Genomic DNA, 27,936 nt, shown 5'->3' with positions numbered 1-27,936 from the left:
ACAGTATTTTATATTGTCCCTACAGCAGCCCTAGGTGAAACCTGGCCAGGTCAGGCATCTGTTTTTTTACAATCTGGAATAAGGAAAGTGAATAAAGCAAAGTTTTAACCTTCTCATCAGTTTACTATTCTCATTTTCTCCTCTTTAAGAAAAGTGCACACTATGTGCATAATGTGCACACTCATAATGACTCTTGCCAAGATTCTTCATGACCTTTCTGGTCACCTCACTGGGGAGTCCACAAACCAGTCTGTTAAGGGATAGAAGAACTCAAGTTTGTATCCTCCCTGAATGATCTTCAGCACCCAGCAATCTGATGAGATCTGCACCCAGACCTCTGTATATGCCAAGGGGGAAGAAGACTTCAGCCCTGGCGTCACTGTGCTTTCTTGGAGGCTGCTGTGAGATGAGAACCGGAGGCTTAGCTTCTGCGGGCTTAAATGGAATAAGCCGAGACTTTGCTTATGACTGATGTCATAGAAAGCAACGGCTACATAATCCACCCCTGCTTGCATAAGTTGAGGAAAAGGCTTGTCCTCTGGTCAGGGTAAGCCCACACATCTTGGTATGACAAGTACATGCCATGAAAGAGGCTGCTGCAGCTGCTTTGATCCATAAAGCCAAAACTTTGAACTACCTTTTTAGTAACACATCTACTCTGCGATGCCTGTGTCAGGGGTCAAATGGTTAGCTCATAAGACTAGTCCAGAAATTTGTTGTTACAACTCAAATTAGAAACCCAAAACTTCTTCCTCCATACATAACGCTATGAATTGTCATTCTGATTTTTTGGTACCACTTTGAAGACACCAATTCATAGCGTTATGTCAAGAGAAAGAAGTTTGGTGGCTCTTCGAGAGGTCTTCAAAAGGTTCTGCACTTTTATTTTATTTTTAACAATATTGAATATCTCAAAAGCAAATTACATCACTTTTCCACATAATCAGCCTGTTTTACGATACATTTTTCCCAGCATCCAACTAACACGCCCTCTTACCACTTCTCCCACCCCAACAGTTCCACGAAAATATGAACGTGTGAAAACTTTTGGAAGACCTCTCATGATTTGAGTTGTAACAACAAATTTATGGAGTAGTCTTATGAGCTATCTGACTCCGACACAGTCATTTTGATGTTAAAACGCGGCCCATGTCAGGTTCATCAATAAAGAACTCTTGATTATCCCAAACTTGATGGACCTTGGTGCTTTTTCTCCAGTTCTCCCTGCTGTGTGCTTTGATACTCTCTCTATTGTTACATTTCTATGTTGCAGCAAACATAAATAATGCCAAAATTGGAGCTCCAAATATTTGGTAACAGCCCCAGGAAAAGCTTTAAGCAAAATTGTTCCATTCACTCTATTCCATTTGCATGCAACTTTTTCTACTCTGAATTTCTGAAACTGGACAGAAGTAAATCCCAGCATCAAATTGTCCATGTATATAAAAACTTAAGCTTTCTGTGAATTCAAGTTATGTTAACAAATATTCTATCAAGTATCTTTTTTTTAATAGTACCAGGCGTGCATATCCTGTCTGCAAGTAGTTTGTTAAATTCGGAAATTCCGAACTATGCTAAGAAAAAGCCTATATACACAAAACAGCTGCAAAAATAAATAAATAAAAGTACCTTCACTGACGCAGCTCGTCTGGCCACAACTTTGTCCTGAAGCTTCTGGGTTGCCGTACGGACATGGCCAGTCCTCGTTTATCAACACAAATTAATGCAAACTTTTCCCGTACCTTAAAGAAACTGACTCTCCTCTGTGCACAAGGGACGTCCATTGTCAAAGGCCAGCCTTCCTCTGGAATCGCTCCGCCGCTCGCCTCAGACTCCTGAAAGCAGAGACATTTTTAATGGCAAGTCCAGTCTGTAGGAAATTCCTCTGAAAGCCACAGGAAGAGTCACAACAAGGGCCCTGCCAAGATCTTTAAACCTCGTCAGCCTGCCATTTAACTCCCACTAAAGTGCCCCCCTTAAAGTGGCTGCCTAGTTGGTTGAATTCCTGTAATCTTTCCTCATAGCGAGAAGGGTTCCTTCTTCCTGTTCGGAGCTGAGCCGTTCCTACTCCCGGTGGCTTTTTAAAGCGCTAGCAGGAAGGGAACGTAGACGTACAAAGGCTCCTCTGTTTGCTTGACCTCGCTTTGAAGTTTTATAAACAAACCACAGTTTCAGAGGTCATTAAAATTAGCTTCTGGTTACTTAAGGAGGGGGTTTAGAAGCCAAAAAAGAGAGAGCACGTGACACGAGATCTTTGAGAACCATTAACTTTGGGATATTCAGTTGTCCAAGAAAATGTACAGGTGCACGTCTTGTTTCATTACCAAAAGACTGGTGACTTGGTTTTGGAACTGCTAAGAAATCCCATTGCCCCCTGCGCGTTTTAGAGGAAATGGTCGCTCAGAAAAGCAATATCCATCCCTTTTCTTTCTTTTTTTTTTATAAATAGGAAATTCTTTTCAAGCTGTTTTTCTGCAAGTGGAATTTATGAGAAGCTACATCCAGACTTCACATGTGCACATAAGCCTTAATTTCTTCTCTTCTCGTCTGCGTAAACACAAGGATACTACTAAACATGTTTGCAGTGACGACGGTTCTGTGGGTGTTTTGAGCACCAATATTAAAGAAAAATCCTTGACTCCATTTCAGCCTCAATCCGTTTTGTAAAGCTGCCTCGTACTTGAACAAGGGCCGCACAGTTCCATGCTGACGCAGTTTTAGCCGCTATTATTCTGGAAAACGTTTCTTGGTACGTATTAAAGAAACAGGGTATACCTGACAGCTGGTAATTAGACAATTTAGCTTAACTCTTTTAAAACTTTTAAATCTAAGCTCCTGGGAGAAGTCGCTATTTTATTTACCAGCTCATGCCGGTAAAAATCTATTTTATATGTGTAAAGATATCTGCCCCATTTTTCCTTAAAACTATATTTTACTCTTACAAGAATAAAATGCTATGGGAGCACTTTGTGAGGAGAAATATGTAAACACACAAATAAGAATTGCCAATTGGAATATTTCAGCATAGTCTGGGTTTCCAACCAGCTTCAGCTTGACTCCTGCCTGCAGGGACCCCACCCATCCTTTCATTATCCCTATCGACTTCCTTTAGAAAGCAAAACTACATAGGCTGTAAATTAGGGCCAGATCCATCTGTCCTAAAAACTAGACGTACGCAACACTGTACATTAAAACATTCAAGAGTCAGTCCCCAGAGCTGACAAACAGGACAAGTAGGGAGTTTCTCAGGTAGGTGTGGGTGCTTTACAAGAACTGGGGTTAGGAGTTATTCTTGCTGCACCACACACCTGAAGCAAACTGTCAGGTTCTGTCTGGCAGTGTTCATATCCAGGCTAAAAGTTTACTTAGAGGTCACTTTTAACTTAAAAGCGACCTCTCTAAGTAAGCTTTTAGCCTGGATATAAACACTGCCAGACAGAACCTGACAGTTTGCTTCAGGTGTGTGGCGCAGCAAGAAAGAAGGAATGTAGTCTGGACTGGAGAAGGGTGGGGGCTTACCCAATGAACAGAGTTGAGGTGGAGGAGTGTTTTGACAGAGGAAGCAGTCACATCAAGGTTCCAAATAGTAAACTGAATATCAGCTACAGCTACTTAAAGGAGACCCCTCCAAGCTTCCTATTTTGTAAAAGACACAAGAAGCATAAAGGACACACAGAGAAACTGTATTGGTCCCGTTGGCAGTTTCAGAAGAAACCAGCCCCTAAACCCCCATGGTACCCCCCCCCCCCAAAAAAAAAAAAAGTTTGCTCCAGCCCTCCATCCAATTGCACATCCTAACTTATTTCAGCCTCCTCCAGTTTGTTTGAGTCCCTACTCAGCTTGTTGCAGTATTTCACCTCTGGAACACACCACCTATCTTTCATCAGACTCACTAATTTCCCACTTACCTGGCAAATATCTGCACACAAGCCTGCCCCTCTCCTCATTTTCTGCTGGCCTAGGCCTAACTGCTCTCTTAGTAACATAGTAAATGATATAAAGATCTGAGTGGTCCATCCAGTCTGCCCAACAGTCACACTCATTATACATGCAGTGTTGGATGACCATGGAATAAAGGGAGTGCTAAAGGAGGACAAAGCCATCACCGACAAACTGAATACATTTCTTGCATCTGTATTTACCGAAGAGAATATACACAACATACCGGAAGCCGACAGGCTATACACAGAAAATGAAGACGGGAAACTGACAGGGTTGATGGTCAGTCCAGAAGAGATATACAGGCAGATTGATAGGCTTAAAAATGATAAATCCCCAGGACCGGATGGCATCCATCCAAGGGTAATCAAGGAACTGAAAAGGGCTATAGCTGAACTGCTCCAACTAATAGCCAATCTGTCAAACAAATCAGGAAGGATTCCGGAAGACTGGAAAGTGGCGAATGTTATGCCAATCTTCAAGAAAGGTTTGAGGGGCGATCCGGGAAACTACAGATCAGTGAGTCTGACCTCGGTCTCAGGAAAGATGGTAGAGGCGCTGATAAAGGACCGCATCATTGATCACCTTGATGGATACAATCTGATGAGGACCAGCCAGCACGGCTTCAGCAAAGGAAGATCTTGTTTGACGAACTTCTTCGAGGGAGTAAACAGGCAAATAGACAAGGGTGACCCGGTCGACATTGTATATCTGAATTTTCAGAAGGCATTTGACAAGGTCCTGCATGAACGACTACTTTGAAAAATTGCGAACCATGAATCGAGGGTGAAATACTCACGTGGATTAAAAACTGGTTGGGGGATAGGAAACAAAGAGTGGGGGTAAATGGACAATACTCGGACTGGAAAAGCATCACGAGTGGAGTGCCGCAGGGTTCGGTGCTTGGCCCCTTGCTCTTCAACATATTTATAAACGATCTGGAAATTGGTACGACGAGCGAGGTGATTAAATTTGCAGATGATACAAAGTTATTCAGAGTAGTGAAGATACAGGATTGTGAAGACCTGCAATGTGACATAAACATTCTCGAGAAATGGATGTCCAGTGCAGTACTCAGAGATCCCCTCCCCCCCAGGAAAGAAGCCGTTCACGCAATGCGCGACGGTGGCGAAAAGGGCTAACAGAATTCTAGGAACGACTAAGAAGGGGGATCACAAACAGATCGGAGAAGGCTATCATGCCGCTGTACCGGGCCATGGTTAAGGGCCTGGAGAAGTTGCTGTACAGTAAGAGATTAGAGAAATTGGGCCTCTTCTCCCTTGAAAAGAGGAGACAGAGGGGACATGATCGAAACATTCAAGTTAATGAAGAGAATAGACTTAGTAGATAAAGACAGGTTGTTCACCCTCTCTAAGGCAGAGTGAACGAGAAGGCACTCTAAAGTTAAAAGGGGATAGATTCCATACAAACGTAAGGAGGTTTTTCTTCACCCAGTGTGGTAGAAAACTGGAATGCTCTTCTGGAGGCTGTTGTAAGGGAAAACACCCTCTAGGGCAGTGTTTTTCAACCGCTGTTCCGCGGCACACTAGTGTGCCGCGAGATGTTGCCTGGTGTGCCGCAGGGCCGCCAGGCCCGGAGCTTACAGGGGGCCCGAGGCAGGGGCGCCAGTAGCTCGCCAAGGCAAAGTGAGTCGATCACCCAGGACTCACTTTGTCTTGGCGATCTAATCCACAGTTCTTCAACCGCCGGTCCGCAGGAAATTTTTGCCGGTCCACGCAGGACCGGCAAGATTGACTCATTTGAACTTCCTGCCGGTCCGCGCAGGACCGGCAAGATCAGCATCGGAAGCGTGCGCTGGGCCGGAGAGATCTTGGGGAGCCTCCGACAGTGGCTTTCTCCCCTCTCTGCAGCTCTCCTTTACTTCCCAGCGCAGCGATTCACGAAGGCAGCCTCGGGGCTTTTGCTGAGTCGCGGCTGCCTCTGATGATGCAACTTCCTCTTTCCTCAGAGGCGGCGCGACCCAACAAAGGACCCGAGGCTGCCTTCGTGAATCGCTGCGCTGGGAAGTAAGAAGAGCTGCTGGGAGGGGAGAAAACCACTATCAGTCTGGGAAGCTGCTGGGCAGGGGAAAAAAGGGACAGCTGCTACTGGAGAGGGAGAAGGAGAAGGAGAGATGCATCTGGGAGGGGAGGAGGGAAAGGAATCTGGGAAGCTGCTGGGCCAGGAAAAAAAAAGGACAGCTGCTACTGGAGAGGGAGAAGAAGGAGAGATGCTTCTGGGAGGGGAGGAGGGAAAGGAATCTGGGAAGCTGCTGGGCCAGGAAAAAAAAAGGGACAGCTGCTACTGGAGAGGGAGAAGGAGAAGGAGAGATGCATCTGGGAGGGGAGGAGGGAAAGGAATCTGGGAAGCTGCTGGGCCAGGAAAAAAAAGGACAGCTGCTACTGGAGAGGGAGACGGAGAGATGCTGCTGGGAGGGGAGGAAGGGAAGAGAGTTACTGCTGGACAGGAGGCTGGGAGAAAGAAAGAAAGGGGGCAGGCAGGGAAACAGAAGGAAAGAAGAGAAACAGAAAAAAAGAAAGAAAGGTCAGGGAGAGAGGAAGAAAAAGTTGGGGGAGGGAATGAGGTGTGGAGGAGAGAAAGCATACAGGCTGATAGAAGGGAAGAAAGATTGGATGCACAGTCAGAAGAAGAAAGTGCAACCAGAAATCACCAGCCTGGCTGGGCGGAACTTCCTCTCCGATTGCAGAATTGACGTCAGGGAGAGCATGCGTCGGCTTTGGGGCCTGTTATCCATTGGTGGGTCCTGTTCCCCGATGGCAGCGGCAGTGGCAGTGGCTTGGGGAACGGCAGGGAGAAAGAAAGAAAGGGGGCAGGCAGGGAAACAGAAGGAAAGAAGAGAAACAGAAAAAAAGAAAGAAAGGTCAGGGAGAGAGGAAGAAAAAGTTGGGGGAGGGAATGAGGTGTGGAGGAGAGAAAGCATACAGGCTGATAGAAGGGAAGAAAGATTGGATGCACAGTCAGAAGAAGAAAGTGCAACCAGAAATCACCAGACAAGGTAGGAAAAATGATTTTATTTTAAATTTAGCAAAGTGGAGGCAGTATTACCACAGTTTTCAAAGGAATTTGCCCAAATAACTTACCAATAGTTAACTGGGTAAATTCCCAGAGATGAAAACTTCCCTTCACTTACTATGCACAGTTCTGAATTTATATCTGCTGTCTATATTTTACAATATGGTCACCTTTTACTAAACCGCAATAGTGGTTTTTAGCGCAGGGAGCCTATGAGCGTCAAGAGCAGTGCTGGGCATTCAGCGCAGCTCCCTGCGCTAAAAACTGCTATTGTGGTTTAATAAAAAGGATGGAGGGTATATTTGTCTATTTTTGTATGCTATAAAAACCAAATACAGAGAGAGACTGAGAGCTGTTGACGAAGAGGTACGTGTGTGTCTTTCTTCCATTCCAGCCAGAATATCAGCTTTGTGTTCAGCCAAACAGGCCCAGGTTTCGCACTGAATAAAGTATTTTATAATTTTTATAATTTTTATTTCATAATAAAGTAATTATAAAATACTTTCTTTGTGTTTATTTGATTCCTATTCAAGAGAATTACTTTATATATAGTCAATATAGGCAGAGAGTTAAATTTTTTAACATTTTCTAATGGTGGTGTGCCTCGTGATTTTTTTCATGAAACAAGTGTGCCTTTGCCCAAAAAAGGTTGAAAAACACTGCTCTAGGGATTCAAAGCAAAGTTAGAAAAGTTCCTGCTGAACCAGAACGTACGCAGGTAAGGCTAGACTTATTTAGGGCACTGGTCTCTGACCTAAGGACCGCCACGTGAGCGGACTGCTGGGCACGATGGACCACTGGTCTGACCCAGCAGCGGCAATTCTTATGTTCTTATGTTTAAATACCTTTTGTTTAACATTTCTGGGCAATATACCATAAAGTCCGCCTGGTACTGTCTTTAAGCTCCCACTGCTAGAGCTGCCATTGAAGCCCACTCCAGCCTATCCTAACCATCCTGTCACTGGAGTTTCTATCAAAGTCCTCCCCAGCTCATCCTAAACCAAATCACCTTATACGGGACAAAAAATGTGCAAGATTGCCCAGTTCAGGCCTTAGTTTGTTTTATACCATTTATTTCTAATTAGAGATCCCCCACTTTTTTGAATTCTGTCACTGTTTTCATCTCCACCACCTCTTTTGGGAGGGCATTCCAGGCATCCACCTCCCTCTCCGTGAAAAAGAATTTCCTAACGATACTCCTAAATCTGCCATCCTGCAACCTCAATTAATGTCCTTTAGTTTTACCATTTTCCTTTCTATGGAAAATATTTGTTTCTATATTAATACCTTTCAAGTATTTAAACATCTGTATCATATCTCGCCGTCCCTCCTCTCTAGAGTATACATATTCAGGTCTTCTAATCTCTTCTTATTCTAATGTCTTTTGGCGCAAGCCCCATACCATTTTTGTTGCTTTTCTCTGGACCGCTTCAAGTCTTTTTACATCTTTAGCCAGATATGGCCTCCAAAACTGAAACAGTACTTCAGGTGAGGGTCTCACCAATGACTTGTATAGGGACATCAACACCCCCTTTCCTCTGCTGGTATGCCTCTTTTTATACAGCGCAGTATATTTCTGGCTACAGCTATCACTTTGTCACAATGTTTCGTTGCCTTCAGATCCTCAGATACTATCACACCAAGGTCCCTCTGTACATATCCCATCTGTACATATCAGCCTTTCACCTCTCAGCATGTATAGTTCCCTCAGATTTCTACACCCCCCCTCCAATGCATCACTCTGCACTTCTTTGCATTGAATTTTAATTGGTAAACATTAGACCACTTTCTAACTTTTGCAACTCCTTTTTCACTCCCAGGGGAAGATTCTCTAATGTTCGCTGTAAAATCTGACAGGCCACTATCACGGCCATTATTGTAACGATTAAAAAAAGGTGAGTTATTAAAGAACCATGTATGCAAATGAGTTTCACGGAGAATCGCAGAGGGTCACTAAATTAGCATGTGCTGATAGCTGGCGATAGCGATCGACACTTGCAAAACACGCCCACAAAAAAAATAAATAACCCCAAAATGAAGATGGGCAGGAGGGCTGCCCACTCTCTCCCACCGCCGTCATCAAGCAACCCCCCTCCTGACACACATGCACCCCCAGCAGCGGGAGGGATGCCCACTTCCTCCCGTTGCTGCCATCATACCCCTGATGAACCCCTGCCCTCCACCTTGTTCACAAAAAAAAATAAACAGCCGGAGGGATGCCTACTCCCTACGGCCAGCAGGCCCGCCTCTTCAAAATGGCGGGTCTTCCCCTCCCCAGTGCATCTTGGGATGCACCAGGAAGGGGCCTGAGGCTCTGAATGACCCAGGCGCTTAAGACCCCTCAAGCTTCTGGGCCAATCAGAGCCTTAGGTCCCTCCCTGGATGCACCGGCGAGTGGCCTAAGGCTCTGATTGGCCCAGGTTGTTTACGGGAAGGGATGCACCAGGGAGGGGAAGGCCCGCCATTTTGAAGAGGTGGGCCTGCTGACCAGAGGGAGTAGGCATCCCTCTGTCTGGCCTTTGTGAACAAGGTGGGGGGGGGGCGAACAAGGTGTGTGTGTGGGGGGGGGAGTCATTAGGGGCATTACGACAGCAGTGGATGTGAGAGGTTTTTTTAAAAAAACTTCTGATCTGTCTTTACCTTTCATTTTTTTCATTTACAATTCAATAGATGGTCCCTTCTCTGAAGAGCTTACAATAAATTTGGACACAGAAGAAATCTCAGGGTTGGAAAGTTTCTAGCAGAAGGAATGATACGAAGGGTATAAGTATCTGACAGTGAGTGGGAATTGAAAGCAGTCTAGGTTGTCAAAATAATCTTCATGTATTAATATTTCTTTTTTTAGACTGGTTATTCTTTTTAATCTGAGTTCTTATTTTATTTTCATTTTTCATGATTCCTTTATGTTACAGCTATTTTGTTAACCAAGTCGAGCTCCTTTTAGGTGATAACCTGGTCTACAAATCCAAGTTTTAGATTAGATTAGCTTCAAAAAAGTAGGCTTTTAACTTGGATTTGAATACTATTTGAGACGGAACATGATGTATTGATTCTAGCAAGAAAGAAGGGATGGAGCCTGACGTTGGTGGTGGAGGAAAAGGGTACAGATTAGAGGGACTTACCCGATGAATGGAGTTCTTTGGGGGGGGGAGCATAGGGGGAGATAAGTGAGGAGAGATATTGAGGGGCTACAGAGTGAATGCACTTGTAAGTCAGTAAGAGGAGTTTGAACTGTATTTGAAAATGGATGGGAAGCCAATAAAGTGACTTCAGGAGAGAGATAATGTGAGCATGGCGCCTCTCGTGGACTATGAGTCATGCAGTAGCATTTTGAATGTATTGAAGGGGATAGCAATGTTCAGTTGTTATCCAGGGACAGCAGGCAGCTATTCTCAATAATGGGTGACATGATCCAACGGAGCCCCGATGCGGACGCTTCTTTGAAGAAAACTCGAAGTTTCGAGTCGCCCACACCGCGCATGCGCAAGTGCCTTCCCACCCAGACCAGGGCGCGTCTCCTCAGTTCAGATAGCTAGCAGAGAAGCCAACCCAGGGGAGGTGGGTGGGACGTGAGAATAGCTGCCTGCTGTCCCTGGATAACAACTGTTATGGTAAGTAACATTGCTTTATCCCAGGACAAGCAGGCAGGTATTCTCACTAATGGGTGACCTCCAAGCTAACCAAAATGGGATGGTGGGAGAGTTGGCAACTTAGGAGAATAAATTTTGCAATACTGTTTGGCCAAACTGTCCATCTCGTCTGGAGAAAGTATCCAGACAATAGGGTGAAGTGAAGGTATGAACCGAGGACCAAGTGGCAGCTTTACAAATCTCCTCAATCGGTGTTGATCTGAGGAAAGCTACAGAAGCTGCCATCGCTCTGACCTTATGGGCTGTGATTTTTCTGTCAAGGGGTAATCCAGCCTGGGCATAGCAGAATGAGATGCAAGCCGTCATCCAGTTGGAGATGGTGCGTTTAGAAATAGGACGCCCCAACTTGTTCGGGTCGAAGGAGATGAAAAGTTGGGGAGCAGTTCTGTGAGGTTTGGTGCTTTCTAGGTAGAAAGCTAACGCACGTTTACAGTCCAGAGTGTGCAGAGCAGATTCTCCAGGGTGAGAATGTGGCTTTGGAAAAAACACTGGGAGCACAATGGATTGGTTGAGATGAAATTCTGAGACAACTTTAGGAAGGAATTTCGGGTGCGTGCGGAGAACCACCTTGTCATTACGGAATACTGTGAAAGGTGGGTCCGCAACCAAGGCTTGTAGTTCACTGACTCTTCGAGCAGAAGCGAGGCCAATTAGAAACACCACTTTCCAAGTGAGATACTTCAGGTGAGCCTTGTGAAGAGGTTCAAATGGAGGTTTCATAAGTTGTGAAAGGACAACATTGAGGTCCCAAACCACTGGAGGTGGTTTGAGGGGAGGATTGACATGGAACAGTCCTTTCATGAATCTGGAAACCACAGGATGAGCAGATAGAGGTTTCCCTTGGAGAGGCTGGTGGAAAGCAGCAATTGCACTGAGATGGACTCGGATCGAGGAGGACTTGAGACCAGAATGAGACAGGTGCAAAAGATAGTCCAAAACCAAAGACAAGGAGGAGTATTGAGGCTCCTGATGCTGAGAAACACACCAAACAGAGAATCTAGTCCATTTCTGGTGGTAGCATTGCCTAGTAGCGGGCTTCCGTGAAGCTTCCAGGATGTCCCTCACAGGTTGGGAAAGCTGTAGAGGGGTTACGTTGAGAGGAACCAAGCTGTCAGGTGTAGAGATTGCAGGTTGGTCGAAGACGAGGGTCCCTTCGAGGTCGACGGTTCCGTCGAGGACTCCATGAACAGCGATTCCCACAGGACGCAACAGCGCTTGAAAGCACATGCGGTGAGTGTGAAGCAAGGCCGGCACAATTTCGGGATGTGTTCACGCCCAAGACACCGAACTCAGCGTTGATGAGGGTCTGTTAACGAAATTGCGAGCTGGCACTTGTCACACTTTTTAAATCCGGTAATAGGCCGGGATATAGGCCGAAAAAGCTCCGCCGCAAGATTGAAGCCGTGGGGCTGCGGCCGCGTGGCCTGCCTGGTCGAACGGAATGAAGAAATTTTTTTTTTTTTTTTTTTAAAACAATAAAACACGACAAAAATCAGCGATTAAGATTAATTAAAACCAAAACTGCGGACTTAGGCACAAGTGAAGGAAACTTCGCGCAGAGAGTCAAAGACAGACTTCTCGGCTCCGCGGAAAAGTAAGAACTGAGGAGACGTGCCCTGGTCTGGGCGGGAAGGCACTCGTGCATGCGCAGTGCGGGCGACTCGAAACTTCGAGTTTTCTTCAAAGAAGCGTCCACATCGGGGCTTCGTTGGATCACGACACCCATTAGTGAGAATACCTGCCTGCTTGTCCTGGGATAAAGAGATGGTTGAGTGGAGGACCTGAGAAAAGTAAGTTGCAGTAGTCTAAGTGAGAGGTGATGAGAGCATGGATAAGGGTTTTGGTAGTATGCTTGGAATATGAGGACCCGCAACAATTGTCACTGGTAGCAGAAAGGCAGAGGGGACAGAGGAAAAAAAGCAGGGGTCAACTACTTTCAAGAGAGGATTAAAGGAGGGATGCAAATACTGGTGGATGGAGGGACAGATGGAGAGGTAGAAAGGTAGAGGCTGGGGGAGGTAAAGAGGCAGTGGGAAGAGTGGAGTGTGGGGAAATAAGCAGACAGAAAATGCAAGAGGGGACAGATATGGAGAGAGGGAAAAGCAAGGAAGAGGAATGCTAGGGAAAGAAGAAGATTGGATACCTGAATAGAGGATAAAGAGGCATTCAAATAAGGGCAGTAGAAGAGGGGAGAAGAGCAGGTGCTGGAGGAAAGAAGAACGGTATTGGGGAAAAGAAAATATGGAAAGCAGAGACTTGGAATTAAATGGAGGACTGGGTGGGAAAAGAGCAAACTCTGGGTAGGTAAAAATGGAGAAGGTGAAAGAGGAAATGGGATGCTAGGTAGGGGATAAAATAAACAAGAGATTAACAACAGAAAAGGATACAAGGGTGGAAAGACGATATAGAGCTGGAAAGGAGATGGATAAAGAGGATAGAAATGATGACTGGGAAGCACCTGCTTGAGAGGCTTGTTGAGAGAAGTTAAGAACCATCTATAGTTTGGTTTTAGAGGGCTCCTCTCTGCTTCCGACACCAGCTAGAAATGCTTGCAACATAGTTAAAACTGGACTCTATTGTAGTGTGCCTGAAGGGGCATAGCCAAAGGGGGCAAGAGTTACCCCTTTGGAGCCATTGAAGTTCTGGCACTGGAGTTGCTTTCCAATAGGGAAAAGAGGTACAAACCCCCCCACCCCCCTTGATTGCTCCATTTAGTACATCAGGGCTTCAAGGCCCCATGGAGCACCATGTGAGTGTTCTCCAATCTATTGTGGCTCCTTATGTAATAAATTATTCTAATGTTTCTCCTGTTTTAATATCTTTAGATGGAAGAACTGTGCTTCCTCCTCCTCCTGCTGTTTCTGGATATAGGACTCTGGAGTTTGAGGAGCTCTTCACCACTTGTTTCCTCTGCTCCATCTACTGCAATGTCTTGCTTGACCTAGTTCCTTTGCATAAAAGTTATTCCCTCTATGGTAGAAGTTGCTTCTTTGAGTAGCTCTAGAAAGGGGTTTAATAAGATTTTGCTTGATAATAGTGTGTGTGTGTGTGTGTGGGGGGGGGGTAATACCCAGAACTACAGCAGATAATGTTTGTTTTGTTTTAGAATATAATGGCTAAGCTGCAGGACCATGCCAAGCAATTTTCTATTATTAAACCTTACTTGGGCGGCGGTGGGATCTCAGTTTTCTTTGGTACAAGTAGTCAGTCAGTGCTGCTGCACTTAAAGATAATATAGTTATTAGGGTGCTCCATAAGACTATGGTAAAAATTCATCCTTATTAGAATATGTCTCCACAAATCTGAATATGTTCTACTTCATGCAGATAAGATATGGTTAAATTTTGAAATAATTTGGGAGAAATCTAAAGGTCACTCGTGGTTCTACAATAGCCTCATAATGTGGCTGGCTATTCATAACAATGTGGTAATGTGGTTAGAAAGTGTTACTTAATATTAGTTTCTACTAAATACCCATTTTTTGCATCTATTATTGACAACAACATTTTTAATGATATTTGAACAACAAGAAGTTAGTGTATCTAGATTTTCAGAAAGCTTTTGACAAAGTTCCTCATGAGAGGCTCCTGAGAAAATTAAAGTCATGGGATTAGGGACAGTGTTCAGTTGCAGATTAGGAATTGGTTATCTGACAGAAAACAGAGGGTAGTGTTAAATGGCTATTTTTCTCAAATGAAGGAGGGTAAATAGTGGAGTGCTGCAGGGATCTGTACTTGGACTGGTATAATTTAACCGATTTATAAATAATCTGGAAATTGGAATGTCAACTGAGGTGATTAAATTTGCAGAAGACACTAAACTATTCAAAGTTGTTAAAACGCATGCAGACTGTGAAAACTTATAGGCAGACCCTAGGAAATTGGAAGACTGGGCAGATAAAATTTAAATGTGGATAAAATGCAAAGTGATGCACCTTGGGAAGAATAACCCAAATCTTATTTACCAGATGCTACGGTCTACCTTGTGGGTCAGTGCCCATAAAAAAAGATTTGGGTGTCATTGTAGACAATATTGAAACCTTCTGCCCGATATGCCAAAAAAACAAACAAGAGGATAGGAATTATTAGAAAAGGGATGGTAAACAAGACTAAGAATGTTATAATACCGCTTCATAGTGCAACCTCACCTTGATTATTGCATCAATTCTGGTCGCCTTATCTTAAAAAAAAAAAAGATATAGCGAAACTAGAAAAGGTTCAAAGAAGAACAACCAAGATGATAAAGGGGATGGAACTTCTCTCTTATGAATAAAGACTACAGAGGTTAGGGCTCTTCAGTTTGGAAAAAAGAGAGGCTGAGGGGAGATATGACTGAAGTCTACAAAATCCCATGTAGAACAGGTAAAGTGGATCAATTTTTGAGTCCATCAAAAATTACAAAGACTAGGGGGACACTCGAAATTACAGAAATACTTTTTCACTCAGAGAATAATTAAGTTCTGGAATGCGATGCAAGAGGATGTGGTAAGAGCAGTTAACGTAGCTGATTTTAAGAAAGGTTTGGACAAGATCCTGGAGGAAAAGTCCATAGTCTGCTGAGATGGTAATGAGGGAAGCCACTGCTTGCTCTCGATCAGTAGCATGGAATGTTGCTACTATTTGGGTTTTTGTCAGGTACTTGCGACCTTGATTGGCCATCATGAAGATGGGTTACTGGGCTAGATGGACCATTGGTCTGATCCAGTAAGGCTATTCTTATGTTCTTATGGAAGTAAAGAAATGGTCAACAGAATTGCAGTATTTGTCACTGGTAACGGAGAAGAGAGGTGCTTGGAGTTTCAAAACTTGGCCATGGAATTGGCAAACAGGAAGCTGAAGCTTGTCTCACACGACTGGAGAAGTGGATTCTTCGAAAATGAGTCTGGGGGCTGGTGTTTGATATTACTGCAAGCAATAAAGGCCTGAAGAATAGTGCATGTACTTTCATTAAATTATCAGTAGGACAAGAGTTAGCTTGGCTTGCCTGTCGACATCATATGATAGAACTGGTGCTTGAAAGCATCTTCATCCAACTGTTTGGAGATAGTGGAGGACCAGATGTTGCGATGTTCAAATGATTTCAGCAAAATTGGCCATACATAAACCAGGAATCATATGAAGCTGTTGCAGATGATAAGTTTAATGCAGACACATCAGTTCTTTGAAAAGAAATTGCAAATTTCTGCAGAAAAGTATTGAATGTATCACATCCAAGGGAAGACTACAGTGAACTTCTTGAGTTCTATTCAATTTTTCTTGGTAGCTGCCCTGATGCAGATAAATTGAAGCCATCATTATGAGTACCCAGGGCTTTCCGCTATACATGGTGAATGGCGAAGGCCATTTACAGTATTATTACTGTTCCAGCAGCAGTTCTCTCTTACTGCCAAAGAAAGGCAGGGCATCAAATAATTGGTTCTCTTTGTTAGCCTCATCTACATCTGCTACTGGTATGAAGCACCTCTTACTGTAAAAGCACCACTCAACGACTTGCTTCTCCTTTCAGAACTCCAGAAACATCCAAACAAGACTATTGCCATGGCTGCAACAACAACATTCACCAGACACCTGTGGTACTTTCAGAAATTTTGGCTGGTGTGGCCTTTTTTGATGACAGAGAGGCGAATGCACTAAAGTGTCCAATCGTCTTAACAATCGTTGCTAAACCAGTTTGACTGTTTTACCTGAATTTGCCGACCCGATGTACAAAACGGCTCACCAAGTGGTTTTCTGTGCATTCATACATTCTCAAATTCTGCCATACAAATGACCTCATTAATATTAAAAAGAGGTCATTAATAATAAAATGAGTCATCGCAAAGGCATGAACTGATCCGAAAAAAGTAACATGTCTAGACACGACACGAAGGCCCCCCTCCCATGAGTACCCAAAAGAAGGCCCTAGGAGGGGCTAAAGGTATCCAGGCCAATCGAGTTTTAGGCCCCTCCCAGTGCATCCCATGATGCACCGGGAAGGAGGCCTAAGGCCCTGATTGGCCCAGGTGACTAAGGCCCCTCTTATGGGAGAAGCTTAGGTGCCTGGGCCAATCAGAGCCTTATACCCCTCCCAGTGCATCCCAAGATGCACCGGGAAGGATAAGGCCCACCATTTGGAAGAGGTAGGCCTGCCGGCAGGAGGTAGTGGCCCCCCCATCCTGCTGATCTTCTAAAACAGGTACCAGGGGGTGGGGTGGATGGGGGTGCTTGAGCTGGGAGGGTTATAAGCTGACTCCCCCAGTCCACCAGGGCCTTCTTTTGGGTATTTGTGGGAGGGGACAATGGGGTGCGGGTGTATGTGTGTGATTCTTGTGGCCCCAATGCACTAGGGTTGCTGAGGCAGGAAGGAGTGAACATCCCTCCTCTCTCTCTTATTTTTCGAGAGCTGTTGCTTGGGGGCGGTTGTCATCGGTGGTGCTGCTGTCATTGGGGCTCACGGTTGTCATCAAGGGGGAGGGGGTTCAAAATTGTCATCAGGAGGTGCCTCTGTCATTGGGAGGCCACGGTTGTCATCGGGGGGGGGGGGAAGAATGAAAAATAGCACACAAGGTTGCTAAGGCACTGTCACTATTGCTCCTGCATCCCCCTCCCCTGCAGCACATTGGTGAGACATTCCTGATAGAGGGTTCTCGGAACAGAGAATCAGCATGGAGGAAAGAAATACTAAGGGGTTAGGAAAATGATGTAAGCGGGAAGAGGTAAGTATTTTCATATTTTGTATACCTCCTCTGCACAACTGAGTGAACCCAAGAATCACTGGTTGGGCATGTACACCCCAATACCTACACAAGATAACCCAAACAACCACCTCATCATAACCATTCACACACTTTCGAGTGAAGCTCAGTCTTCCAGGTACTTATATATTTATTTATTCAATTTTCTATATCGTGCTCCCAGGAGAGCTCAGTACAGTTTTCCTTCTCGGTCCTGGCAAGCGCACAATCTATCTAATGTACCTGAGGCATTGGGGGGATTAAGTGACTTGCCCAGGGTCACAAGGAGCAGTGTGGGTTTGAACCCACAACCTCAGGGTGCTAAGGCTGTAACTTTAACCACTGCGCCACATTCTCCCGGAATATACAGTATATATTTTATTGTCACTGTAGGGAAGATCCTGTGAGCAGGGAGAAAATCCTGCAGAAGCCAGTGAAAGACACAAAACCCAGTTGATGTGCTCAGATGAGAAAGCACAGTGCCTAAGAGTACTGCACAGTCTGGAATTAAGCAACCATCTACCCAATGGCGTACCAAGGGGGGGCGGTCCGTCCCGGGTGCCAAGCCGTGAGGGTGTGTTCCCGGTCCAGTCCGGTTACCCCCCTGCGCCTGCTTCGGCTGTTTCCTCCTGATGTCAGAGGAGGGGCGGGACCGCGGCGGAGGAAACAGCCGAAGCAAGCAAAGATCAATGGCATCGCACGATCTTGCTGCAGGCTGTTTCCCCAGGGAAATGAAGCGGGGAGGCCGGGGGAATGAGCAGTGCTTCGTGGTGGTGGTGGTGGGGCCTAGCGGTCCTTCGAGGTAGTGGGGGGGGGGGGGAGCAGGCCTTCAGGGTTTGGCGGGCAGGCAGACCTTGTTGAGGGGGGGAGACAGGCCTTCAAGGGGGACAGGCAGGCTGTCGGGGGGGGTGCAGGCCTTCGGGGGGGGTGGCAGGCCTTCAAGGGAGGGCACAGACCTTCAAGGGGGGACAGGCCTTCGAGGGGGGTGCAGGCCTTCGGGGGGGGTGCAGGCCTTCGGGGGAGGGGTGCAGGCCTTCGAGGGGGGTGCAGGCCTTCGAGGGGGATGTAGACCTTCGAGGGGGATGTAGGCAGGCAGGCCTTCGAGGGGGGGGCAGGCCTTCGAGGGGGGTGTAGGCTTTCGGGGGGGGGGGGTGCAGGCCTTCGGGGGGAGCAGGCCTTCGGGGGGGGCAGGCCTTCAAGGGGAGGGGGACAGGCCTTCAGGGGGGGCAGGCCTTCAAGGGGAACAGGCAGGCAGGCCTTCAAGGGGGGGACACAGGCCTTCAAGGGGAGCAGGCAGGCAGGCCTTCAAGGGAGGGACAGGCCTTCAGGGGTGGGATGCAGACCTTTAAGGGGAGGACAGGCCTTCAGGGGAGGGGGGGCCCTGGTGTAGAAGTACACGGAGGGAAGGGGGAGGGGTTCAAAGAGATGTGCATATGCCGGACTTTGGGTGGGAAGAAATAATGGGTCTGAAAATAGAGGAGAGAGAGAGAGAGATGATGGACATGGGTTTTAGGGAGGGAAGGAACAGAAAGGGAGAGAAGTTGGACACAAGGGATGGTGTGGAGGGGGGGATAGAGATACTGGTTAGGAGGGTAGTTGGGAAAAGAAAGGGAGAGATGGTGGACCCTGGGGTGGTGGGGAAGGAGGGAGAGCTGGTGGATGAAAGGGTAGTTAAGAAAAGGTGGATCTGTGGAGGGAGACAAAAAAAGGAAAGATGCCAGACATCCGGGGGAGAGAAGGGAAACGGAAGGGGAGGACAGAGATGGCAGATGGATGGTTAGCACGGAGAAAGAAGGAGACCCTGGCAAGCAAGTTATCAGAAGACAACCAGAGCCTTGGACCAACAAGATTTGAAAAATAACCAGACAACAAAAAGGTAGAAAAACTAATTTTATTTTCTGTTTTGTGATTACAATGTCAGATTTGAAATGTGTATCCTGCCAGAGCTGGTGTTAGACCGCAAATGTGAGCTAGGATTTAATAGAGAGAGGAAAAGTCCTTTTTGTTTCTTTATTTTATTTACACCACAGTGCCAGTGTGGTTAGGAGAAGCCAAAGGGGGGTGAAAAAGCTATAAAATAAACCCACCAGGATGTTTGAAAAAAACACCCAATTGGGCAGGAAAATCGAATCGATAAACCAATTCAATAGACTGAATCAAATCGAAATTTTTTTTCCTGAATCTAGCAGCACTAGTTTGTGCTACTGTCTTAGACTTTAGGACCTGGGATTGGGGAGAGATGGCATCCTCAGTACTTTATAATGCAAGTGAAAAGAGGATTTGGTCAGATTTTTGAAGGGTCTGCACTCTGCAGAAGAATAATATTGGCCGGGGACATGAGACAGCAGGAAAGGGAAACTTTTCTTCCTTCTATTTTTGTGAATGGAAAGGCTGAAAATGTCAGAGAGTTCAGTTAAAATATGTGCTTTATAAGAAAATATAATAATGTGTTTTATAAAGTTTATAGCATTGCTGGTCTACCCAGTGAGGTGTTCCTAGTGGTGGTGGTGGCAGCGTGTCAATGTGTTGAGAGGAAGAGGTGATCTGGGAAATTCTGCTGAGTAAACTCCGGGCCCATTTCCACCCCCCATTTAGTCCACTCCACTCAACTGGTTCACACACTGAGTGGGTCTTTGAGTGTTGTTCCTGGGTAGTTGTTTTGGGATCTCTTCCAGTGGTTTGTCAGCATCTCCTTCTGGTCCAAGGAAGGAAACTTTATTAACCTTAGCACTGACCTACAGAATATGTTTGTAACAGCGCTGCTTGTGTGGCATTAGTCTATGTAGTGATCGAAAGAAAAAACCAGACCTTTGCACATTTTTGCACTATATAGTGGGTGTATGAGGAGATTAACATTTCCTGCACAGCTAAGTCCGTGTAAAGTTACCTTGTGCTGTATCTGACATCTAGCAAAGTCTCTGTTTGGAAGGAAAGATCTCAGCTTTAAAATGAAGTGGCCAGAAGTTATGGTAAAAGCAGATAGCGTAGCTGGTTTTAAGAAAGGTTTGGACAAATTCCTGGAGGAAAAGTCCATAGTCTGTTATTAAGACATGGGGGAAACATCTGCTTGCCCTGGATCGGTAGCATGTAATGTTGCTACTTTTTGGGTTTTGACCAGGTACTAGTGACCTGGATTGGCTTCCATGAGAATGGGTTACTGGGCATGATGGACCATTGGCCTGACCCAGTTAGGCTATTCTTATGTTATGTTCTCATCTGTAGGGGCCTTTGTTTTCACTTCTTATTTTAATGTATTTTTTTTCTGAGAACTTATCAGTGTTTTTTTTAATGGGAACAAAAATGGAAGAGAATTAATGTGTGTGGAATGGGGGGGGGGGGTAACTAATTTCTTCAGCTAAATAATTCAATCCACCTCAACCAGACATAGGAGAACTCACGCACCATTCACACACCCTCCAACCAAAAACGTCAAAAGAAAAAAACAGTTTGACAACCTCCTAGCCATTCGAGCTGCAACACTAAACCCCCAACTCTACAACCTATTGACCTCGACCACAAACTACAAAACCTTCAAAAAAGAAATAAAAACCCTTCTATTAAAAAAAACACATAAAACCGAACTAACACAATCAGAACTGTCCCAAGCATGTACTTCTGATGTCATGACAATTCAGACATAATTTATGTTATGTTTGGAATAATGGTTACATATATGAGGTTCAATAAAATAAAATTTTCACTGCCTGTTTCTATTATGACCATTTATTCAGTTTCATGGTTATTACAAAAAATATTTTTTTACATGGGGGGGGGGTGTCAAAAAATTATGGGCCCCGGGTGCCACATACCCTAGGTACGCCACTGCATCTACCTGTTTATCCTTTCCTGGAACTAAATCTAAACCTATTACATCAGGGATGAAAACTCTAGGTAAAACAAGTAAGGAAGGGTTAAACCCCAAAGCTAAGGCAGTTACCCTGAATGATAGGCAAAGATCTGGTTCAGATCAGTGGTTCCCAACCCTGTCCTAGAGGGCCACTAGCCAGTCTGTTTTTTGGGATAACTCTAATGAATATGCATGAGAGAGTTTTGCATATAATGGAGGTGACAGGCATGCTCCATGCATATTCATTACCTAGGGCTATCCTGAAAACCTAACTAGCTGGTGGTACTCCAGGACAGGGTTGGAAACCACTGGTTTAGAGCATTGAGAAACACACAGCCAACCAGGGGGAGAGAGATACCTGGGGTTGGTCTTGATTATTACACTGCAGGGAAAGAAAAAGGGAGGTTCCTTTAGTAACAAAAGAAGGCAGTATCAGAAACAGCTGGCAGCCAAGCCAAGAGGGAGCAGAATTGCTACCACAGTCCCAAGGAAACAGCAGAACCCTGTTGAACCTGAAGACCACGTAGATCCTTTTGACAGGGAGATGCAACGGGAGGAATTGTCTGAGGGGTCTGACTTGGCAGAAACCATGGAAGTGGAGGAAGGCTTGAGCTTGTGTGGAAATGAAAGTGAAGATTTAGCTGCTACTGAGGAAGTAGAAAGGAACACTGCTTAACTGGCTAAGGCACTGCTCCGGCAAAGTGAAGGGAAGCTAAATGTTATCGAGAGCTTTATGTTTAAGGAAGACAGGAACCCAAAGAAGTTTAAAGAGGAATTATTATTTGGCTTCCTAATGAAAAGCAAAACCTGTCTCAGACTGTTGGTTGCCAGAATCAAAGTGAAGAGTGAGGCAATTAAGTGGTCTGAAGCAAGTTAGTGCTTCTGATAGAGAGGAAAGAAAACTGTTCATGAGAAAGTTCTCTGAGCTTGCTACATAAAACATAATTGTGTGAAGCACATCTAAAATATAAAGATAAAATGGGATAATTTATATCTTTTGAGAGGGATCTTATAAGCAGATCAATAAGGGCAGATAGATCCCATGCACTGGTTAACATAGTGGTTAAAACCAGTGAAGTGCTTCAGTGTCACATGTTAGGAATTGTGATGGCTAAAGCAAGGCTTGAAGATCAAAAGGTTTTTTGGGGGGTTTTTTCTGAGCCATTGGGCTGGATGGAAAAGGACTGATCTGAAGCAGTCTGGCTTAGATCAGACCAATGCCTGTATGAAGGCAGGTAAATGAACTTCCTGTAAAAGAAGATTGATTTGATGATGTTTTCTTTGAATTCTGAATGAATGAACTTTTGAGCTGAATTAAAGCAATATTAGGCCAACTTACTTAAGAGGAAAAGTTCCTAAGTTTTGTTTGGATTGTATTGATATTTTGAGGAACTGTTTTGGTGTGTGCAAAAGGGCTGGACAACACTAAGGGCTCCTTTTACGAAGCCACGTTAGCGGTTTAACGTGTGTAATAGCGCGTGCTAATTTGCCGGCCGCACAAGCCGCTACTACCTCCTCTTGAGCAGGCGATAGTTTTTTGGCTAGCGCAGGGGTTAGCCCACGCTAAAAAGTTGCTTGCAATAAAGCCGCTAACACGGCTTCGTAAAAGGAGCCCTAAATAAATTATTTTGGTTCATCACAACTTTGATGTTACCTTATTCATGCAGTTACCCAAGTTCTACCAACTCTATAGGAAAACCGCTCTGACAAAGTTAGTGGCCTAGGTAACAGCCATTAGCGTCAAGCAACGGACCAGCACCCGGCCACTATATATATATATATATATATATATATATATATATATATATATATATATATATACACACACACACCACAGTATATATCAGTATTTTTCAAAGTACAGTACTTAAGTTAAAATGAATATATTTTATAATTTTCCTTTATTTCTGTTGGTATAATACACACACACCTGAGGGGGGGGAAGGGAGGACGAGAGGGGGGTATTTCTTTTGTATGGTTCTATTCCCTTATGAAAATGTTAGTTGGGTGGTTTTTTTTTAATATTGTATGGATTCATATTGATTATAAGTGCATATATGATTACGATTATTTGGATAAATACTGTATTGCATGTTTGTTAGCTTTAGAAATTCAAAGATTTTTTAAAAAATAAATAAATACAAGTACAGTGAAGAGTAATTACCTAAGTGAAAGTAAAATAGTTATTGCCTAATATACTTTTTGAGTAAAAAGTAAAAGTATTAACTACAATGATGCAGCTATTAACATTTTTATCCCAACAACTTCATTGCTCTACAAATCAATCCATTTTGCTTTAATAAAACTAAATTATGTAAATGCGAGTGTGCTTGTGAGTCATTAATCCTGCACAGCTAAAAAGGTGTTCTACAACTACACTAGCAGGAAGTGGATTGACCAGTCTGATTAACAAATTCATTCAAATTCATCAAGCCAAGCTGCACTATCACTGCTATCTTTTGACTTGGTTTTAGATATTGAGCAAGGAAATCTGTCTGAACACTTGACTTCCAAATAGCAAAGAATACTTTATCATCATCATTGTCAACATCTACATTTGAAGCAGTGCTGTCTAATTCATCACTTGCATCTTCATCTTCATTATCATCCTCATGCTGACCAAAGAAGGCTTTCACAAAGTTGGAATCGGTCTAGCAGTTTTTCATCTGATGGCAAACTCTATTTGAATATCTTTGACAACTGATACAAGAACATCAAATGTGTGGGAACCCTTCAGTCTTGGGGCCAGAAAGCAGACTTCCTCTTTAAAGAATTATGAATCTAGTGGACACTCACTCCAGTGTAAAACTTTCTATCAGATGATCAGCAAACTGTTGTGGTAGAGACACATCTGTTATCCAAGAACTGTAACCAGCTTCAGCTTTATTTCGATTTCAAGGTGACTAATTCATCGCTGTTCTGTTTGACTGGAGCCCAGCAACCGGTTCAAACACAGGCAACTCTATTGTTCTCATAAGCTATATTCACTGAATAGAAAACTTTAAGATGAGGTGATCCACTGTTTGCATGATGAGGTTTGCAATAGCAACAGTATGTTAGTATGGCACCGGTTTTGCTGTATTATTTGGTTTACTGAGGAATCATTTATATCTCACTTCCACTTTTATATTTACTGCAAGCATCAGATGTAACTAGGAAAAATTAGTCAAAATTGGTGAAATTATTACTTCAGTAAAAATAACAAATATAACTAGTTATATTTACTTAGTATACAACACACACACGTGTGTACCATACATTAAAATGTAAGTTTTTATTCAGAAGCCAGCCAAGTACATTTTTTACCAACTCCCACTCCACCTAAAATTGCTTCCAACTCCACAGACATGCCTGTTTCCCCTGAAATATTTTTATGATTATATTCATTAAGGTAAGGTTTACTTTATTTTATTTTTTTTACTTTAATTTGTGGTTGTAAGAATTAGGACTAAGACTGTTGAGTGTTAACTTTGAGCCTTTTATAGGTTCTCAATTTTTGTTTCTGGATTTTGTATAAGGGGTATGTTCTTGATAGATGTTTCCCATCATGGTGGACTGAAAAGAATGAGTGGTTCTTTTATTTTGGATATTATTTCTTACGTACAGTAGAATCTCAGTTAACCGGGACTCTCATACAACTGGCAAAAAAAATAAAAATCACTGATGCACCAACAGCAGTATCCTGAGCTACAAACCCTCCCTCCCTCCTTCCCGCCCCAAAGCACCAGTGCGGCAGCGGTCCAGAGCCGCAAAGTCCTCCTCCCTCAAGCCCTGAAGTGGCAGAAGCAGGTGGCAATCCTGAGCCGCTCACTTCCTCCCTCTCTTCCTTACCTAAAGTGCATTGGTCAGCAGGAGACACAGGCTGCTCATGGCCAGCACAGGCAGGGTTTATCTCTGATGCATTACTTCAGATGCGTCCGAGGAAAAGCCCTGCCGGGGCTGGCCGCAAGCAGCCTGTGTCTCCTGTTGACCAATGCACTTTGGGGAAGGAAAAAAAGCGGTTGAGGACTGTCACCTTCCTTTGCCACTTCGGGGCTTGAGGGATGAGGGCTTTGCAGCTCAGGACTGCTGGTGCTTCAGGGTGGGGGGGGGGGCGGAGGGGCTGGGGGAAATTGAGTGTATGTTTGACAAGGTTTCGAACACACTCTCAATTAACCAGAAAAACAGTTATCTGGTATCCACCAATCACTATGGGTGCTGGATAATTGAGATTCTACTGTATTTTTGAGTACTATCTTTTTCTATTTTCATTTTTTTTTCTATTGATTGCTTGTATAAACTAATTAGAAAAATGGAAAAAAGAAGATTACAACTACATATGTAAAATCTGTGAGCACCCACTCCTAGAATGTACGAGTGATTGTTCATGCACTCTGTTTAGAGGGAACATAGATTTTTATAGATTACTGTAAGAAAAACCAATTTAAAAAATCTAGGAATTAACAAAATTGAGTTGGGATGAAATAGGCAAGTTTTTAGTTTATTCCTGAATTTGACCATAATTTGTTTCTAACTTAATCGGATTCATATCTATATTTAACAAGAGGAACAGAAGGAAAATGAAGCTTTAACCAATCATTAGAATAAGGACTTTTGGCAGATGAAGAAATGGCAGAGGTACTGAACCATAAATAACATTAATTATTAGCGCACATAATTATTAGCACACATAATTTAAACAATGTTTGTGCTTCTATATATAACTAATGCAATTGCCTTAACAAATGCGAAGTGACCAGCTGCACTGTTTTGCACTGGATATCCTAGGTTTTCACAAATCTTGTAATTTTTGTAATAGATAAACTAAACTAAACCTTAAGTTTATATACCGCATCCTCTCCATGAATATAGAGCTGGGCACGGTTTACAAGAGCTTAATAAAGGAAAAGAATAGCACTAATAGATACTAATGATAAGTCAGGGCAGACTTTTTTTGCACTAGTTACCACCTGTCAGTCACATCAACTTTAGACCTGCAGTAGTTGCAGTAACCCAGAGAGGACGCACAGGATCTCAAGTTCAGGCTTACACTGAAACCTCAACTGCAGGACTGCCCTCATAGGAAGTCTCCAATTGGAAAGGGTGCGACATGGCTCAGGCTTCTTCACATGCCTGGACTCAAGGCCCCTTGCTTCCTTTCAGGGTTATTACATCTGGATCCCATAGGTCCAGGGGTGATACAACTGAGGAATATATGAAGCTCCAGTAGTTAGGAACAGAGGGAGTTTTGAGGGACTTATGTTCTTATGGTAAGTTAAGAGTGTCTGCTGGGACTGGCCAGGAACACAGAGTGTGCTAGTGACTGGGGATTTGGAGGGTGAGAGAGAGCTTGATGAGCATAATGTGTGTGTGTGTGAAATGATCACTGCTTGCCATTGAGAGATTAACTGGACATATGCAAATGAAGTAATTTATGAGCATTTATAAGTGAGAACTTTAAGTTCAAGCATATTTTGTGCTGGCTGCTGTTATTAATGGTTGCTGCTATACCCAGGTGATGGGTGAATATTTCATGAAATTTTAAAAGGATTATTTTATTGATTTGTAAGAACTGGGAAGGCTGTTTGTATGTGTAAGATTTATGTGTAGGTTATGTGAGATATATAAAGGAGTATTTAATAAAATTATTTAATAACAATGTTAGAATTGATGATGAACTGTTTGAATTGATTATTTGATTAGCTTTTTTGGTGTTGATGCATATTCATTAGATATATCCTGAAAACTGGCTGGTGGGCCCCCCAGGACAAGTTTAACAAACACTGTTTTGTCCTTCCATTATCTTACAGTTCTATAGTTTTCCACTTCCTCCATGTTCACATTCTTGTAAATTAGTACAGTCCATTATTATTCACAGTAGTACGATTCCTGAAACTGTTTGTGAGCTGCAAAATTGCAAATAACAAAATGTTGAGTCTATGGGAAAATAGAGGTTAGGTTCCAACAGTACACGTGCCTCAAAACTGCAGAAAGTGAACAATGGATTTTATTGGAAAATAGTTTCCTGCATGGGACAGCACTTGAAGTACCTATAATTCATTCTCTGGACATTGGGGGAGGGGGGGGGGCATATCTGGAAGCAAAGACTGACCACGAGGTGAAAGCAAAAAAGCTGTTATTTTTAAGCACCGGTCTATGAATACGTGAACACAGTGGCACAAATGGGAAATACTGGTTGCAATTGATGCTACCATAGATATGCAAAATTGTGTTATCATGAAGCGGAAATAATGAGAACGGACTGTATTACGTTACCAGCTAGTATCAACTATCCCATTTCTAGAAAAACTTATAGAACAAACAGTATGTTCAGCTCATCAATTGGCTAGAAGAAAGAAACTGGCTAGATCCATATATCAATTAAGACCCAGTTATGGAACCAAGATGGCCCTTGTATCACTACTAGATGATTTTCACAGAAACTGAGACACGGGATCTGCTGAATGTTTACATTGTGGATCACAATATCATACTAGCATAACTGGCAGTCCTATGGGGACTGCTGTCAGCAAGCTTCCCCAAGCTAAAGCTCATGGGCTAGGAATTTGGGGCTACAGAAGGAGAGACTCTGAGATCTAATGGAATAAGGACTATGATCCAAACCTCTGGAGCAATACTGGCCCAAGGACTCAATCTGAAGAGATGCAAGCCATGGACTGCATTCCAGGTAGTCAGCCTGATTAAGGAATCTGCTGTGCAACATTTACCTACACCATCTGCTAGAGGTAGAGAAAACCCAGAGAATTCCAGGCTGT

General features: G+C 43.9%; 1 protein-coding gene across 2 annotated transcripts in view; it reads right to left on the bottom strand.

The window, feature by feature from the left end:
- Positions 1 to 27,936, bottom strand: part of RIN2 (Ras and Rab interactor 2) — a 188,349-nt gene that overhangs the window by 140,549 nt on the left and 19,864 nt on the right. Inside the window, exon 2 of one of the 2 annotated variants that reach the window (XM_033939684.1) lies at positions 1,743 to 1,835. In XM_033939684.1, coding sequence (XP_033795575.1) covers positions 1,743 to 1,835 — 93 coding nt within the window. Of the gene's footprint in view, positions 1 to 1,629; positions 1,836 to 27,936 lie in introns of those variants that run through there. The other variant, XM_033939685.1, reaches the window with a different exon arrangement.

This window comes from Geotrypetes seraphini, chromosome 3 (assembly GCF_902459505.1).
Source record: "Geotrypetes seraphini chromosome 3, aGeoSer1.1, whole genome shotgun sequence".
NCBI lineage: Eukaryota > Metazoa > Chordata > Amphibia > Gymnophiona > Dermophiidae > Geotrypetes > Geotrypetes seraphini.
The sequence above is the reverse complement of the archived record's forward strand: the minus strand, read 5'-3'. Positions and strand labels throughout refer to the sequence as shown.